An 18,267-nucleotide genomic window follows, 5' to 3' on the forward strand; every position below is an offset into this window, starting at 1 on the left:
ATATTATATATATATATATATATATATATATATAATATTAAAATGGAAATATATCATAATAAAGCAACACTTATAATTGATAAAACAGCTTGTAAAATATACCGAAACCTCTCCTTTTGTTTCATTAATTAATAATTATCTTCATCTGGAAATGAATTATGTATAACCAAAAATGAAATAAGCTAAGATAGTTATAACAAATGTTAAATTAATAATATATAAAAATAAATATGATACAATTTCTCTCCCCGAAGGATAAAAATAATTTTCGATATAATTTATAAATCTAGTCTGTTTATTGCAATTTATAAGTCTGTTGTTTTATTAAAAAATATTGCTATTTATTTTAAATATATTTGCAAGAATTTTTATTGTGTTTTTTCGCTTCTGACATTACAATCTGAGATAATAATAACGAATGAACAAAAGGCTGAAGGCCTCTTTTATACCTTTTACCTTTATACCTTTTATACCTTATACTTCCAAAAATTAATATTTATATTTAAATGCAACTTGCCGCATATAAAATCCTTTTTATTTTCTGTAATTTATTCCATAAATTATTCCAAAGTACATTATAAAGAATTATTTATCAGATATATTCTTAGTTTAAAAAAATAAAATTATAAGTAATTTGCTTTTCAACAAGTGATAAGGGATCTATAGATTATAAGATAATACTGAGACGATGAGAAAAATGACGTTTTAAATTGACTCATTTTTTTCTTTGGAAATTGAACTTTAACCATTTCAAAAATCACACAAGCATTTACTCATTGCATTTACAGAATATCTTCAATCGATTGATTCAAATGATTGTAGGATGCTGTAGGATAAGTATGGAAAGTAAGATCTAAGAATCTGGTGCAATGTAGGATTTATAAGAAATTATTATTTACACATATATATGTGTTTGATCTTACAAATTATTATTAAATAATACCCAATATATATATATATATATATATATATATATATATATATATATATTCAATTGCAAAAGAGAGATGTAGATAGTAACAAAAAATCATAATAACAATTGTGCAACATCATATTTTCGGTCAGACCTAAGAAACGCGCGCACACGCTTCCACAATATATGCAAAAGTAGCTCTTTATTAATTACATATAAAAAAATGAAAAGAGGAGAATCGCTATGTGCTTTCCCCTTTCCCGAGCGAACCTCCTTTTTAGGATGCTCTCCGCGCATAAGCGGACGCTAATTGGCTAATTGGATCCTTGGTTAGAACCTATGCACTCTACGACCTAAGGATCCTGAAAAATTTACCCTAGGATCAACAGACCGTAGAATCAAAAGATTCCATATCAAATATGAATCCTAGGTTTTATAGACTCGAAAATTCATCGATTCATTGTTTTATGAATCCTATAAGTAGATCTTAGGATCTTATAAGAAAATCCTGAGAAATACGTAATCTTAAATATGTCTTAAAATCTATGGACTCGAGGACTAACAGATTCTGTTGTGCTTCACAAGTCCCTAATTTTACGAGTCTTAGGATATAAGGATCCTGAGAAACATCGCACCCAAGATCTATAATTTTTTAGGACGTACGGCTCCTAGAATTTAGAGTTTAAGAAATATGATTCCTAGGATTCGCGGATTTAAGCTTCAAAGATTTCTAGGATGTACGAAATTCTATTATTCGAATTCTATTAATCTAAATTCTTGCAAGATGTATTTACAAGTCCTAAAAATTTAGAGCTGTTTCGTGTACTTTAGGCTCTATATCATATATTTATAAATATATATGTATTTAACTTTACATTTCGGCGTCCTAAACAATGTTATATTTCGAAATGTAGACTCCAATATAGTGGCAGGTCTATGTTTTTGGAGGCCTAAAATAAAACCTTTTTTCGTAAAAAAATTTTATTTGCAAATAAATAAATGAATTTATTATCGACACATTAATATAAGATGCTTGCATCAAAAATCGAAAAAAAATTTAAAAAAAAATATACATTTCAAACTACCTATTACACTTTAAAAAATATATACATATATTAATATATTTTTTAAATATTATCATATATCGATATTATTAAATATCGAAAAAAATGAAAATAGTTACATTTTACAGTTAAAAAGTTGCATCACAGTCTATAAAACTTTAAGTTTAGCAATAGTAGCCACTGAACACGTGAATTCTAGAAGCCGTTATAAACCCTAATATATCTTAGCATAAATAGATCCTGGATGTATGGCTACGTCGACCAGCGGCGTGAGAAAGAAATAGAGAAAAAGAATTACGGCGGAATATAGAGAAAAAGACTTGGGGATAGATAAAAAGGCGCCCGATGTGCCATGTATCGCCTTAGTTGGCTTTGAGCTTGTCGTTATAACCGATGTGACCAGGTGCGCTATTGGCAAAGTCCTTCTTATCGGTCTTCTTTCCAACCAGGTACGTCTTATGGAAGAATCGCGCGAATAGGACAAAGTAGCTCAAATACATCGCAAAGCTAAAGCGGATATTTCTGCGAGTAATGTGGCAGTCCACGTTGCTCTCCAGGTATTGGTAGGCGTATATATTGATAGTGCAACCGATCACCATTTGAGTGAGTTGCAGTGCGGTGATTACCATGGAGATCGCTTTAGGTGGCCTGTACCGCATTGCCTTGAGTGCGTAGTAGCTGTACATGATCGAGTGCACGCAATAGTTCATCACGACGAACCATCGCGCGGACGCGGTATACTCCGAATAGGAGAACCAGGAATACAGCAAGACAGTGATATGATGATACCAGTGCAGAAAAATCAGTGGCTGTTTGCGCAGCACGATGAAAATCGTGTCGCCAAGCTCGGGCAGTTTCGACAGCACGAACATCCACGTCCAAAAGCCCGACACGCAATCTTGTTCGATGAAACTGTAATCAAATTGATGACTATTTTACATAATTTTACATAATTTTCATAAGGAAGTGAACAAAATTTTACCATTTATCATTTTACCATTTATGTTGATTCATTCATTTCTTAATATATCCTATTCCAAGAAATTAATGTCAATGTTTATTTTAATTTTATCTTAATGTAAATTAATACAAATCTATGTTAAGTAATTTAACTTCTAAAAAAATAAATATAAGAAAAAAGTCTATGGAAATATTTTAGAAAATATACATTTAATGTCGTTAAAGTATCTTAAGTAGTTTTTTAATATTTGTAATGTAAATTATATATAATATATTAAAATATATTAAAATATACTAAAATATACTTCAAAAAAAAAATAATTTATCTTCATTAATATTTATTTATTTTAAGTAAGAAATACTTTGCAAATTATCAGACATTTGATCAAATTTGAATATTATGATGTAAGTATCAAGAAAATATAATTAACATATTAACTTTACTAATTAAAAGCTGATAATAAATTATATAAATGAAAGATAAAACAAAAAAAAAGATACGAATAAATATCTATATAAATAAAATATAATAATTTTCTTTAAAATATTGATTTAAATTACAACAAACATTACACAAAACAAACACTTTTAATTAAGATTAAAATAAATATAATGCATATGCATACATTGTCCATGTTAAAATGTTAAAGTTTAATTGTTTTGTGTAAACAAAATTTCTTTTTTAATTAACGTTTCTTTCTATTCTATTTCGAATAAAAGGATTTAAAAGAAAAAAATAAGTTATGAAATCAAAGTCAACTTAAAATCGAAATTTAAGTTTCTCTTATTAAAAAATATGATAATCATTGATCCTATATTATTTATCTTTTTCTAGCATATTCTATATTTGCTATTGTGCATATCACATTTCAGATATATTGTATACGACTATATCGTGATATACAATATATATGTGCATGTAATTAGAGTTCAAAGTTAAATTATTAAATTAAAAGAGTTAGTTACAACATAAAAAGTTAAAACATAAAAAAATAAATCATAAGTTACATATTTATATTTGTGTTATCATGTCAGGCTCAAGGAAATTGCATGCAAATAATTAAAAACATGAGTAATAAAAAAAATTTTTAGACAAAGTTGATCAGCGCATATGTATATTTTCTAATTATTAGAACGATTACTATTATTAGAACATATTACGATTAGAACGATTAATTTTTATTTTGTTAATTGTAATCAAATTGTAATTTTAAATTTTAAATATTATAATCTTATTTTTGCATTCTCGAGTCCATCTGCTTTTCAGATCGCATTTTTTATCGCAAAATGTATTGTTTTAGTTTCGAACAATTTCTATGTTAATATATTTATATTCTTATGTAGAAGCGCAATTTTGTGAGCACATACTATTCATCATACTATTTTGCGAATTGTTAGATGTAATTTCTTTAACACATGAAAACTTAAAAAAAGAATGTGAAAGTGTGAATGTGATGATTGTTATTCAAGAGTTTTTGCGCAAGGCGCAATCGTGATTGTTGGCTTATGCAAATCAATTGATTATCGAACTCGACAAATACCAATTACCTTGGTATACAAATGCTGTGGTGTAATCCGTGATGCCTGAGCACATGTATTAATTCAGGCGCCGTTCTGGTGAAGCCGATAATTGAAAAGGTAGCCAATAGTGTATTCCAAAGACACAGTATTCCCCTGAGTTCGAATCTGGGCCTGCTGGCCATGTAGTGTTGTCCGCCGAATATTAAGATCATATACAATCCACAGTAATAGAAACCGTTCGTCCAATTCTTCATCATCCACTGCTTGGTTTCATGGTGGATGAACGTCTCCTCAAACTTAAAAATGTACGAGTAATTCGGGAGGGTCACCTCCATGTAATCCACCTTATTCATTTTTAATGCGTTTCAGCTCGACTCGCTTAGCAATTCTGTAACAGATATGGATAAATACCGTAATATTCTTTTTGTGTCAAGCCACTTATGAAATTAAAATGAAATGCCTGAATACCGTCAAAAGAGTCATAAAAGAGTATAAATACGCTTTCGTATACGCATGTGTATAGATCTTTTTTCTCGAATTCCTATAAATATTTATATCCATTTACATACCGCGAGACATGTCTCTTATAAACCTGAGATAAGAAGAATAGTATTCTTAGTATTCTTCAAAATTGTATTTGAGATAATTTCAGGTGGATCTCGAGACGTATGATTGCCTAAATATAAGATCGTAAATATATATAAATATATATATATATATATAAGAGCCAAATAAGGCAAGACTAAATATAAGATAATTTAAGATTAAATAAGATAATTTTAATTTTATTTTAAATAAATTGTAAGCGATTCAATCATACATTGCACATTCGTAGATACAATTATATATTCAAAATTATTATCTTTCTCTTTTAAGTGGAGAGACGTAAGATTTATATAATTACGATGATTACACTCTTAAAAGTCGCAATAAATGTGATATACTACTATATGTTGAAATTTTTATCGTGAATATAATTTTGAACCTACGTGCGGTTTTATATTATAAACGCAATTTTCACTCGGATGTCCTTTTACAATTCGCAATTTTGATACTGATTATATATAACTTTAAACTTCAACAGATAGATAAACAATGAGAAGAATAAGAATTAAACACTGAAAATTAATACAGAATTAAATTTCGACTTGTGGGAAACCATACTTCCTACAAGGAGCCTATAAGGAAGTAATTTCTTTCAAGGAATTAGAAATAGAAAATTAAATTTCAACATATAAGAAATCATACCTCCGTCTACAATAAAGTGATTCCCTAGGATAATTGCAATTTAATTCTCTATTCCTAATTTTCTTTTATATCTAATTTCCCATTCCTTGTTCTTTTCATCTGTATGAAGTCCTGTGCACAATGAAGAAACAGAAATTAATAACAATTAGGAACAAGAATAAATATTACATTTTGGAAATAAAAATTATACATACACCTTTATTTCCAAAATTTAATATTTATTTTCAATATATTTCATGTAGATGCATACATATATATATATACATACATACATACATACATATATGTATTTTTGTGTGTGTGTGTGTGTGTGTGTGTGTGTGTGTGGTGTGTGTGTGTGTGTGTGTGTGTGTGTGTGTGTGTGTGTGTGTGTGTGTAATATTAAATTTTGGAAATAAAAATTAGGAATAGAGATATCTGGCATAAAATAAACGTAAGTATATATACAGGAACGAAGATAATGTCCGAAACCGCTGAAATGCGGATTTATATGGATTTTCCCACGCCGATCGGGCGGCGCAGCCGCGCCGCGCACGCGTGAGGCACGAGCGCGCCAATCCGAGTTCGACGCTCGATCTCACGCGATGCACCGATCGATTTCACGCAACCAAAAGGACCAACGAGATTTTGCTCGTGTCGTCTTACAATATCACGACAGATTCGAAAACACCCGCGGTTCCGCGTTCGCGCCACGTCTCGTCTCTCGCTCGTACGTTTGTTATCTGTCCACTCGCGTCTGCCGTATCTCGTATTATGATTTCGGACATCGCGTACGTTGCGACATGAAAAAAAAAAAAAAAAAAAAAAAGAAAAGGAAAAACACGAACGTTGCACAGAACGAACGAGACCATAACTGACGTAAAATAACACCGGCGATCACGCTGATATTACGTATAGGAAACATCTACTGACGTAAGTCACGCGAAATGCAATCAATGCCGGAGGTAATTTCGAGGAAAATAATCATTATTTGTCTCTCCTTTGAGAAGCAAAACTAGTCGGTTTGTCAGCAAAAAAAGCAAAAAGCAAAAGTTGGCTTGGCTCACGTTGCGTGATGAATAAATTGTGTACACGTTTTTTCTCACCTATGACTATATAGTTTAATATAACTTAACGGAAAATTATGAGTTCTTCGAAAAAAACGAACTAATCGTGAGAAAAACATCTATTTCATACGGTTGATGCGTAAGCATTATGATCGACCAATTCAGCAAAATCCTAAAAGTTATATAAAACGACAATTAAATATAATTTTCAGCAAACTTGAAAAAAAAATATAAGCAAAAAAATGAGCTCGATCACACTAAGGAGTTTCAAAATAATAATTTTATGATTATTGATAATTTTTTTCAATGATTCTCAACCTGATCGATGAATTTGCTTACTGTCAAGTCTTTTTGAATAGACAACACACAGATAAATTCAAGGCATTGCATTGATAGGGTTTTAGGCGCCAATTATTTTTCTTTATTTTTAAATTTACTCATACAACACAAATCTTGCAGCTATACTGGAGCAACATTGTTGCAATAACTACATGTGGTTTACTCACATATTAATATCGTTGCAGCCAGTATCTTATCACCCGCTAATACATTGTTAACAATAAATCCCCATGAGAAAGTTTTATTACGAAGAATATTATCTCAGCCAGGAATCGAACCCGGAACATCCGCCTTCCGGACGGGTGCCGTTTTGTTTTACATTTCCCAGCTTTATCCTTTCCAATTTCTCGCACACGATTCCGTCTAATTTCGGGCGACGTTGAACGACCAAATTAACCGAGCGGGAAGAATACTCGGGGAGTAACGTAAAGTACAATGCGCAAAATTGGAAAAGTCAGAGAAAGGGAAAGAAAGAGAAAGAGTCTCCGTTTTCGTGACTCTCGCTTGTAAAACGCGAAACATGCGGGGAATGCACGCTCGTCCGTCCGCTCACGAGGAGCCGCTTGATCCTAAATACATATAGGCGCGACAAAATGTATACGCGAGGCATTAGCACGGCCTTACATCCAGGTCGTGCCGTCTGGAATGCGCTTTCTGAATAATTTCCGATTTACGCACACGCGCACACGGAGCATACTCGGTACTCTTGCACGAAGAGATGCCCAATTCATTTCATTCAACCCATACATACGCACGCGCGCGCGCGCGCGCGCGCGCGCGCGCGGACACGTTATAAATGCAGAATGAATACATAGCGTACACACACAGTGTCACCGACCCCCCTCTCCCACACACACACACACACACACACACACACACACACACACACAAAACTAGCGCGATAGGCGTACGTACCTATTGTAGACTGGAGTTACACCTTTCGCCAATTTTCCAGACTCGTCTTGCGAACGACGTTGCGGCGCCGCGTCGACCCTTGTCGTCGTCGTAATCGTCCTGTTTTCCCGTTCCTCGGACACGCGGATTCGAGCCTCAAACTCGGAGCTATCAAACGTCAAAACGGAGCCTCGATTCGTGCCGCGAGCCGGCGTATTTGACGTGGGCAAGGCCACTTCCTATTGGAGCACGAGCCACACCGGGCGTCCGGTAGCACCGGCGCCTTCTGATACACGAGTGAAATCGATAGATAAACAAACGGAAAAGAGAGAGACGGAGAGGGGCGGAGAGGGGAGGGCGAGAAACCAGGTACCCTCGTCGTTCTGTCGTCGGCCGATGTAGTCGCGTGACTCACGATCGCGCTCTCGATCTCTATCTCTCAATGTGATTCCTACCGAACCTATCCTTCCTCGCGCGGCACCTTCCGGGTTCCACGAGAAATCGTCCCGTCTCTCCGCGTCTCTCTTTTCCTCTATATACGTATACGTATGTACACCTCGAAGAGGAGCCGTCGTCGTCGTCACCGCCGCTCGTCGCCGTCGTTCTTATCGTTGTAAAAGTCCTCGTCGCCGTGCCTGATCGATCTACCATCCCAGTTAACACCACGAAGACAAGCCGCGCTGTGCCGCGCGAGGACTGCCGCCCATCGTCTTGTATCGCTGCGCCGCGCGCATCCCCCTCCTCTCGCGCCCGCCCTCTAACGCTCGCACCTCGCACACCCGCGCAACGGAATCGCCGACTGTCGCGTACGCGCGCCGATCGTACACATGGCGACATCTGCCTCCCGCGAGGCCCCTGTCGTTCCTGCCTCGCGCCTGCCATCCCCCGTCCCCGAGGATAAGGCAGCGACGTATCGACGATTCACCACCAGCGGCCGTGGAGCGGAGCGTCGGCCGTCGAGCTCGCTGCTCGAGTAATCTGACGCGTTTGTCGCTTGTTTATGTCGCTGAATCCGCGTGGAAGCTAACATGACAGGCAAGCAGAATCAGCTGGATGACAACGAGGACAATCAGTCGCGAAGAAAATTGATAGCGGACAAACGTAGACTCTTGGAGGAGAAGTCCGCCCAGGTATGGCACTCGATTCTTCTCTGTCTTCTCGCTCCCCTCACCTCGCTCACCTCTTGTATACAAACTACTGGAGCCTGCAATATTTCTGTCGTGTTTTTTCGCTTCAATCTGCGTTTTGTATCGTTTTTTTGAGAAGAAGAATTAATAGAAAAATAATGCAAATTTTTTTTTATAGTGACTGTTATTGATACAGAAATTAGAAAAAGGTGGTAAAATAAACAGTAGTAATAAATAATACGTAGTATGAAAAATGAACGCATTTTTTCATTTATCGATGTCTTTATTATCTTTAATCTCGGCTTAATTTAGTCTTTATTTTCTTTTAATTCTTAGAAATTGAAAATAAAAGTAAATCGAGTTTAATTTACATTAACAAAAATAGACATACAAATCCTTAAACATTGATGCATTTATGTATGATTTCATACATAATTTATGATATGTAAAAAGCATGATAAATAAATTTTTTAATAAAATTGATAAAATTCTAGAATGAAATATTGATACAATAAATATTATAAAATACTTTTTATTTTTAGTCATAGAATCATTACAAAAGAGAAATGCGATTTGCAGATTGAGACTGAAATCAGAAGCTGTTTTGAAGATCTAACAAAAATCCTGCGATCTAGAGAGAAACAACTGCTGCGTCAAGCTGAGGCCATTCACAAACAACAACTTTCATTGATAGAGACTTCATTAGATTTTCTGCCATCATCGTTAGCAATTTTTAAAGATAGAAATGAGTTAGAGGAAAAAATTCGTCAGTTTGGTAATATTGAGACACATGGGTCAAACAGTATTACAGTAAAAGATGCAGAACCATATAAAGTCGTAGATTATCAAGATGCCAATAAGGACCATGTCAGCTTTGACAAATCCATCACAAAGAAATCAGATCAAAAAGTCAGAAAGCTGAGCCTTCCACGTTACAAGGATTTCATATCTGATTACAGAACTGTGCGTATTTCAAGCTTGCCTTCCACTTTTCTTACTGATAAGCAGTTGCAAGACTCGCGAAATATAAAGACTAATACATTGAAAATTTTCAAAGATACATTATCCATATCAGGATGCTCACCACTTTTAATTATAAAACGTAAACTTGGTCTGACGCATGTATCTCTAGATGGACTGCACGCCTTTGATAAGGCGTATTCGCGAAACATGCAATCCTTCGAATTGCCTTGTAAAACCACAAAATCCTGCGAGCTAGAGGACTCGACGAATGAAACGACTGAGGCTAATCGAAGAGAACTCGATAAGAAAGTCTCGAATCAGAACGATGAGTTCGGATATTCAAAGAAACGAGAGAAAAGCTACGAACATCCGATCCAAGTACAGCAATGGTTGCAGCAGATACTCGCAGAGACTGAGATAGAGCCTGCGATTCACGAAATCGGGCAATTTTCAGAGATATCCAAAGCAAAGCTCTGTAATGAATTATAATTCTATTCGTTAACCGGATTAGATATTGCGTTTATTCGATTGGGGCCAAAGTTTCCAAAATGGAAAACAAACTGAAAAGGCTGATTTACCTTAGAATTAATGCCCGATATCTTTTTATTTATACAATCTCTTGTAAAATAGATTGAAAGGAAACTCTTTATATTGTAGCTTTTCTGTAATCATGGGGAAACGTAAGAAAGGATACCGAACTTGAACGACAAAGAGAGAAAGAGAAGAGAGAGTAAAAGATTTATTGTGTACATCGATAAACTTTAGTACCTCTGCCACAAATGCTTAGTGTGGTATTCCTTGTTCATACAACGAATACTTCGCCGTTCTTGAGATATTAAAATAAATTGGTTAGTGCCCTTTCGAAAAATGTGCTTAAAAATCCGAATTTAATTGATAAGACTGTTTTTATTATTCTACGGAAAATATCGCGTATTTATTTGATCGTATATAAGTTTTTAGTTTATACGGAGCTTGCTGTGTGCTTGTTGGTTGTTAAATTTTGACAAGAAAATAAACGAATAATCTTATTGCGATAGTTTCTTCAAGTGATATCTTTTTTATGAATAAATTCTTGATTGTATAATTGTAAATAATTAACCAGTTTAATTCATCACCATATCATAATATTCCAACTCTTTCTCTCCGCTTACATGACTAAATTGTGCGTATGTATATAATTGTAGATTTTGTAACCAATTAATTCATTAAATGTTTCACGTTTTGAAGATATGATTCAAATTCCAACTATTTAGTATTGAACAGAAGCAATCTAGAATTATTATTTTTTACATATTTTATCATTATTTACTGAATGTTAAACAGATATCATGTTAAATGCTTTTTTATCATATCTAATACTGCGAGAAAATAATGTCCTTAATAAATTAATATTGTTAAAATAGTTTACACTATAGGAATTAGGATATAATTAGAAATATCCATCATTATTTTAATCGATTCACACTTGTATGTTCACACATGATTTTTATAAATCATTTTTTCAACCCTAAACTGTATAAAATTTATGCTCCTCAATATTAAAACGGTTAAAAAAATTATAATAATTTCATCAAATTAATGAATTTCTCAACACATTTATTTTAAATAACATTCTTTTTTCGTTAATATTCAAGAAATTTATTAGATTAACACGAAAATTTTTTATTATACGATTAATTTGTATTACGATTATATAACGATTGTTTTATATTGTATCATTAATAAAATGTTTTATACTGTTTAGGGTTAATTGAACCCATGTTCATATTTTAGCAATTATTCAAATTAGAGGAAAAAGTTTGCTAGAAAAATAATTTATCCCGATAAAATTTTATCCTTACATTGAATCTTATAAAATACAGAATATATTTATATACATATATATGCGATATTATATCGACATATACATGTCAATATACATGTTATCACGGAAAATTATTTAACAGAAAAAAACTATAAGATAACATGCACTCAGCTGCGTTCTATCATTGCTGTTAATTCTATACCGATCAAAAATATAAGAAAAAAATATTTTCTTATAAAAACGTACATATCTTTTCTCTATCGCCATCTATTATTTTTTAGATTCATCTTCCAACGCTGATATCAAAACAAATCTTGAAAATCTAACGAGAAAGAAAACAGCACAATCAATTCTTGTAACAAAATGAATTAATAATAGTTTGATTCATCTCAATCAGGAACTAATTTCATTAATTAATAAAGCTAGAACTAGGAAGTAGAGCTTGGGTCATAAGACAGGCAGCAGACTGTGAGGAGGCCGGTTTGTCATGGTCCTCCAGGTTCTGCCCGAACATTCTTTACTCCATCATTTCAGTGAGACTTGATAGAAGATCCAGTCCTCGAAAAAAGATGGAACAAAAGCGCGATCTTTTGTGAACGTGACTGGTACGCACAGTTGCGATAGGACTTCTTCATACATCTTTAAAGACTCCGGACATGACGCGCCATTTCCCTATATACAAAAAAAAACAATGTTAAACATTATGATTAAGTATCCTATATCAAGATTCCATATCTAAAATTTTATTGTTACAGTTTATCAATAAAATTAGTAAAAATAGAATAGAGGAGAATCATCTGCTGATCGCTTTCAATTAAAGTCGATTCACTTCATCGCATAAAAGATAAAGTTGAATACACTTTGAATTTAGACTCACATGCGTCATATACTTCCCAGTAGACTTCAACACCTTCATAGAAGAGTTGAGTATTAATCTAATAAAATCCCAGGCATCACCATGTGGCGTTGTACTAATAGGAATGTCTGTCAGATCGCCAAAGACATAGTCGAATTTTCGTCCTTCTTCGATCATGTGGGCTAATGCTTTCACGCAATCGCCGACAATAATCTGTAAAGATTATTATTATTATTATTATTATTATTATTATTATTATTATTATTATATAAAAGAAAACACATTTAGATATTTAAAAATTTGGAAATTTTCGGCTTTTCAAATGCTAAAGATTCAAGAATCTTACTTCATAATTATCGCCCTTTCTCTTGTCTAGGCAGTCACCGCATATGCTCCGCATATGTTGACTACAAGCTTTCATGACGATGTCATCGATCTACAAGAAAGCATAAAAACCGAATAGCACATCGTGTTTCGCATAATCGCAGTAAAAAATTCAGCTCACATACTTCTAACATCGTGACGAATTTTGGTTTCTCCTTCAACAATTCCCACAATAGGCCGCCATCGCCACCACCAAGTATCACAATTTCCTTGCCAGCATAATTTTCTTTGCCTCGTTGCATCAGCGTTTCTGTATATATAAGATCCGCCTCGGACATATCTGCGAAGGAATTTCTGGTAAGTTGTAAATAACAGACAAAGTTATAACGTGATATGACTTACTTTGCAGCTCGTCGAGTACTAGCAGATTGCCTAGAGATTTGGAGTGCACAATTTGTACCTTCTGATACGGTGATCTAGCCTCGAACACGAGCTTGTCGATGTCATATTCCAGCAGTCGCTCGTCTTAAATAGGATAATTTTTATTGGCAATACTTGTCGCCATCCCGTAATAATGTTAACTTAAAAAGCATGCATATCTTTCTATACATGAAAAACATTGCGAAGAGTAGAGAAAACAAGGTATCGCAAGGCAAAGCTGATAAACACGCATGGGAACGTTAGCGTCATAACCAGATGAAAGAATGATGTGAGGAAATTGTAAAAGATTAACTATCAAAACTGGGCGTTTTGTCATGCAAGAACAGAACAAATAATGTCCTCGGGATTAACGCGGAGAGACTTTCCAGACTGAACCGAGCCGAACACAGGTTCTCATTTGCATATTACTAACGAGCAAGAAGTGTCTAGAATCATCGAGAAATCGCCAAACCTAAGTTTTAAATCAAATTTTAAATTTAATTAAACAGATTTACATGATTTATTTTCTCTTGATGACCTTTCATCTTAAGCACTTCATCTAACATATTTTAGAACTTTGTAATTAGTAAATTCTACACTATATTGGAGGGAGCCAAGAAATGAGAGTCTTTACCGAAAAGAATATTTAGGCTGAAGAAACAAAAAAATATGAATAAAATACTTTTACAGTTTTAAATAAAATCATTTACAAGTATTTCTTTTTCAATTTGATACAACTTGATGGATAAAACAAGAAAAGACGATTTTAAAAATTTAAAAGTTTTTAATTAATATTTTAATTAATTAAATTTTAATTAATATTAATATTTAATTAACAAAAATTTAAAGAAAAATATTTTCAATTCATACGGATAATATAAATGTAAAAGAAGACATCTCTTTTTTTTTTCCACATTTGGATCACGGCTCTCGGTGGATTAGTGCAAGCAAGGCTCATTCTCCAGTATAGTACAGTACAACGCTCACTATTTGTAATATACTTTTTACTAAAGACAAAGCTGTGAGATGTGAGGACATTCATATATCTTTTCTTGTAATACTAACATTCACGAATCGATGCGTAATATTAATTTTCCAATCGAATCGAGTTCCTTAAGTACAAGCGGTTCCGTCGTAAGAGCGGTCGTTAGCTGGTCCGTAAACATAATTATAAATAAAAACTCACCGGCGGTAGGATAGTATCTCTCAAAGGGTCCACCGCGTTTAATCGGAGTAAGCGTGTGCGACCGTGTAGCGGTTGCCGCTGTCTGCAATGCCACTTCCAATTCTTTGGCCAACTACCATAACCGGCCACCACCACCACCATCATCATCATCATCATCATCATCATCGTGATCATCATCATCATCATCACCATCATCATTATCATCATTGTCATCATTGTCATCGTCATCATGATTATTATCATCACCATCATCATCACCATCATCATCATCATAATCATCATCATCATTATCATCAAGCCGAACCAATGAGAATTGAACAGAACAAAGACACTATCTTGTAAAACGGAATCGCTACACTCCTTGTTGTTAAGGAAGCTAAAAAAAGGTGTTAAGATCTGGCAAGCCATGATATATGGCAGGGCTTATTTTTGTCCAACAAAACGGTAACGTAACAAGCGATAAAAAAAAAAACGAATCGTGATAAAGGTATTAAGGTAATTGTGTCTGTGTATGATCGTATTATTGTAGTTTTCAGCCGTACGACTAAAAGTGACGATCCGATCCGGTCTACAAAATCTAACATCTCCATCACAATTCCCGGAATAAAAAATTTCTAAATTAATACATGGAAAAGGAGAATGAAATAAGCTATTGCGAAAGTAACAATTTACGTTGCTTCGTAGTTATAATCGTCGTAAAATTATATTACGTTTTAACTGCATATAACAAAATCTTAGTTTTTAGCTAGCGTTGTGTTTCACGGTATGCAAACTCCAACAGAATCTTAATTTAATATATAAGAGAGAAAGAAAAATACAATAGAATTTAATGTATAATTGATAGCGTAAGCTACATTTATATCAGCTACTTGGATTGTTTTTTAATATTGAATCCACATTCTTGGATTTTCTAACTAAAGTAACGCTCCATGTATTGCAGCAGTCGCTGGGAACTTTTATTCGTACGACCAAGGGAAGACAAGAGAACAGTTACACAAGTAAATACAAGTTCAAATATCACGTATTAAATGGTCGAAAATTTTCTTTTATGAGCGAATCGAGTGCTGGGTAGAAAAATTTGGGCTGAACGTAACAGTGCTAGGAACAAAATTTTAAAAAGTTAGCATTCCTGGCAAGCGGCCTATCCTAAATATCTATTAGTGACAGTCAATAGCGACTCTCTATGCCAAGTATTCCACGATATAAATCTACAAAGTATGTAAAGTATGTAGTTGTGTTAGGAAAAGTAAACGAGGAACAAAATCTAATTGAGAGAAAGCATTTTCTACCTGATAGCGTCAGATAGAGGTCATATATGGTTCCTCGTCTTACTGGCGGTAAACGCTTGCTGCGCTGGCTGTTCAAAGCCATGGCAACATCAGCTTCCAAGTATCGCCACTGCTACAACGTTCTATCAGTTATGTCATATTTCCCACTTCCGTTATAAAAAAAAGATGTACAGGATGTTAAGAAAAAAAGTTCAGGACACTAACAGGACACTTGGAAACTGAGTAAAAAATACTCGAAGATAAAATCGAAAAATAAATTTTTCAGCGTAATGTATACTTTTCATTTTCTAAATGTAACAATTATCTTATCATTAGGATAAGATAATTCTTTATTTACAGATTATATTTGAATGTGTTTTTCTATGTTATAAGATTCGCTTTATCGCATGGCAAAACATTGTTACACAACTAGTTTTAAAACCAACATACAGTCTCGTTTCAACCTTTTTTTCATTTACATAAATAATTATAACTTGTTTCTAAAAATAATCATAATTAAATCTAGTCGCAAAACGTTTGTTTTAATTAGAGAAAGAGAGAGAGAGAGAGAGAGAGAGAGAGAGAGAGAGAGAATAAATGAAAACTAAACAAATGATAATCTTATTTGCTTTATCTTAGAATTGTTAATCTTCAAAAACTCACGGATGACATGAAAAAGTTATTCAAGTTAATTAGCTGGTAAGTTAAACTCGTAACTATGCAAAAAGAATCTTGTATAAGAATCAATATCACATGCATTTTGCATCTAAATATAAACTCGACGAAATTATATGACTATTAAGTCTTGATAAAAGCAAATCTCGCTTTTAGTAAACTTGTTAAAATCATTATTAATTTGAATGAGATCAAATTCTCAAATTATATAAATTAAATATTTTTTACTGACTTTGATAAGAACGATTCATTTTTTTCGTCTTGAACCTTTTTCTTGAACAACATATACTTGACTATTTTACTCCAGCTTTAAGTTTCATCACTTAAAGATTAATGTGTTAATTGTAATCATAATCATAATTTCTAACGAAAAACTCATATTTGTTATTTTTTCTTTCTCTCTAAGAAAATTGACAAGTTCTTATATGATTCATTCATTTTTTTCTTTATATATGCATTAATTAAAAGACTTTGACGAAGGATTTATAAAATCCTGCCTAAAAGGGTAAGTAGTGTTTCTCAAAAGCACACTAGCGTTTGTTTTTAAATGTTAACATCTATAGTTTTCATCAAATTACTTATCAAATCAATGTATACATACCTCGAAAGTTAAGAGTGCCTCCTGGTCATCTTGCTTGTAATACTCGATGTTTAACGTGATCAGACCCTCTGTGTACCCTCTGACAGTGATCAGACTGCCCCTGGGACCGGTATATAAAACGAGCAAACTGCCGTCGATGTTCGATTCTGTCAGTGGTTTGAGACCGGTAAAATGTTCCGCCAGTACATTCGCAATCGCCGATTTCAAACCCGACCGCTTCTCCATGTCGGCAATTACGCTACTGGACACGGTGAAGTCCAGAAGTACGGTATGGGCCACCATAGTTTCTGGAATGCACGAATATAGATATAGGCTACCAAGTCCCCGAGAGAAAAAGCGAGCGAGCAAGAGAGAACGAGAGAAAGAGAGAGACAAAGAAATCAATTCATCTTGTTACATTCATCAAAAGTCTTGTGATGTAATAAATTATACCGTCAGTTATAGACTACGACAGCTTTAACGTATCAAATAAAACTTTTATCTCTTTTACATATAGTGCATACATATAATGTGTGTGTGTGTGTGTGTGTGTGTGTGTGTGTGTGTGTGTGTGTGTATATATATATATTCTTTTTTATAATAAAATCCGGTGTGTAGAAAAGCTAAAGGTTAAACGCGACGGTTAGCGCGGTGATGGCGTGACGTGATATGTCCTTAATGTCGGCGCCGAGGGAAACACATTATATAATTAATTCTTTCGAAAAATATCATGTTAGTGGCGTAAAGTGCTACGTAACGGATATCCTGTGTGACTCGATTGACGATCGGCGAGATGACTCATTAGCCGCCGGTCATTCGCTTGTTTATACTCACGTATTTATGCGATAAGATTTACTGCTCGATCGGTTCAGGCGTATGCCAGTGTGTTGCTCTTAAGCGTCAAGGGATGACGTATGCACGCACTAGCACAAAATTGCGCAGGTTATCGGGTGCGCACGATGATCTCGCGTGGTAGGAGTTGTCATCTGGAGGCTCCGAAAATGTCCTTCGATTCCATTCGATTAATATCGGCGCAGGTCGATTTGTATCGATATCGCAATGTATCGCGCCCCGCGATA

The 18,267-nt window shown here is 34.1% G+C and overlaps 3 protein-coding genes across 7 annotated transcripts; 1 reads left to right on the forward strand and 2 right to left on the reverse strand.

Annotated features, from left to right (window-relative positions):
- Window positions 1–860: 860 nt before the first annotated feature.
- LOC105434137 (elongation of very long chain fatty acids protein baldspot) lies at window positions 861–8,684 on the reverse strand. 3 transcript variants are annotated; one of them, XM_011649761.3, is made up of 4 exons: window positions 8,542–8,684; window positions 8,007–8,271; window positions 4,486–4,846; window positions 861–2,889 (listed from the first exon to the last, which is right to left on the reverse strand). In XM_011649761.3, exons 3-4 carry the CDS (start codon window positions 4,809–4,811, stop codon window positions 2,340–2,342), a joined length of 876 nt encoding a protein of 291 aa, XP_011648063.1. In that variant the 5' UTR covers window positions 4,812–4,846; window positions 8,007–8,271; window positions 8,542–8,684; the 3' UTR covers window positions 861–2,339. The 3 variants fall into 3 exon arrangements, with proteins under 3 accessions (XP_011648063.1, XP_088939338.1, XP_011648062.1); XM_089083212.1 differs by adding an exon at window positions 5,707–5,817 and having other exon boundaries at window positions 8,007–8,668; XM_011649760.3 differs by having other exon boundaries at window positions 8,007–8,666.
- A 185-nt stretch (window positions 8,685–8,869) lies between these two features.
- LOC105434138 (uncharacterized) lies at window positions 8,870–11,169 on the forward strand. The gene is made up of 2 exons (XM_011649762.3): window positions 8,870–9,115; window positions 9,692–11,169. Exons 1-2 carry the CDS (start codon window positions 9,014–9,016, stop codon window positions 10,562–10,564), a joined length of 975 nt encoding a protein of 324 aa, XP_011648064.2. The 5' UTR covers window positions 8,870–9,013; the 3' UTR covers window positions 10,565–11,169.
- On the reverse strand, window positions 10,800–18,204 carry Sms (spermine synthase). Of its 3 annotated transcripts, none has more exons than XM_011649765.3 (8): window positions 18,023–18,204; window positions 17,210–17,496; window positions 15,955–16,063; window positions 13,462–13,584; window positions 13,245–13,399; window positions 13,082–13,171; window positions 12,757–12,948; window positions 10,800–12,551 (listed from the first exon to the last, which is right to left on the reverse strand). In XM_011649765.3, the coding sequence occupies exons 2-8, from the start codon at window positions 17,489–17,491 to the stop codon at window positions 12,405–12,407; spliced, it is 1,098 nt and encodes a 365-aa protein (XP_011648067.1). In that variant the 5' UTR covers window positions 17,492–17,496; window positions 18,023–18,204; the 3' UTR covers window positions 10,800–12,404. The 3 variants fall into 3 exon arrangements, with proteins under 3 accessions (XP_011648067.1, XP_011648066.1, XP_011648065.1); XM_011649764.3 differs by having other exon boundaries at window positions 15,955–16,066; window positions 18,023–18,203; XM_011649763.3 differs by lacking the exon at window positions 15,955–16,063 and adding an exon at window positions 14,666–14,777 and having other exon boundaries at window positions 18,023–18,201.
- Window positions 18,205–18,267: the final 63 nt, after the last annotated feature.

Source organism: Pogonomyrmex barbatus, unplaced genomic scaffold (assembly GCF_055798465.1).
Source record: "Pogonomyrmex barbatus isolate J1 unplaced genomic scaffold, ASM5579846v1 scaffold7, whole genome shotgun sequence".
NCBI classification, from domain to species: domain Eukaryota; kingdom Metazoa; phylum Arthropoda; class Insecta; order Hymenoptera; family Formicidae; genus Pogonomyrmex; species Pogonomyrmex barbatus.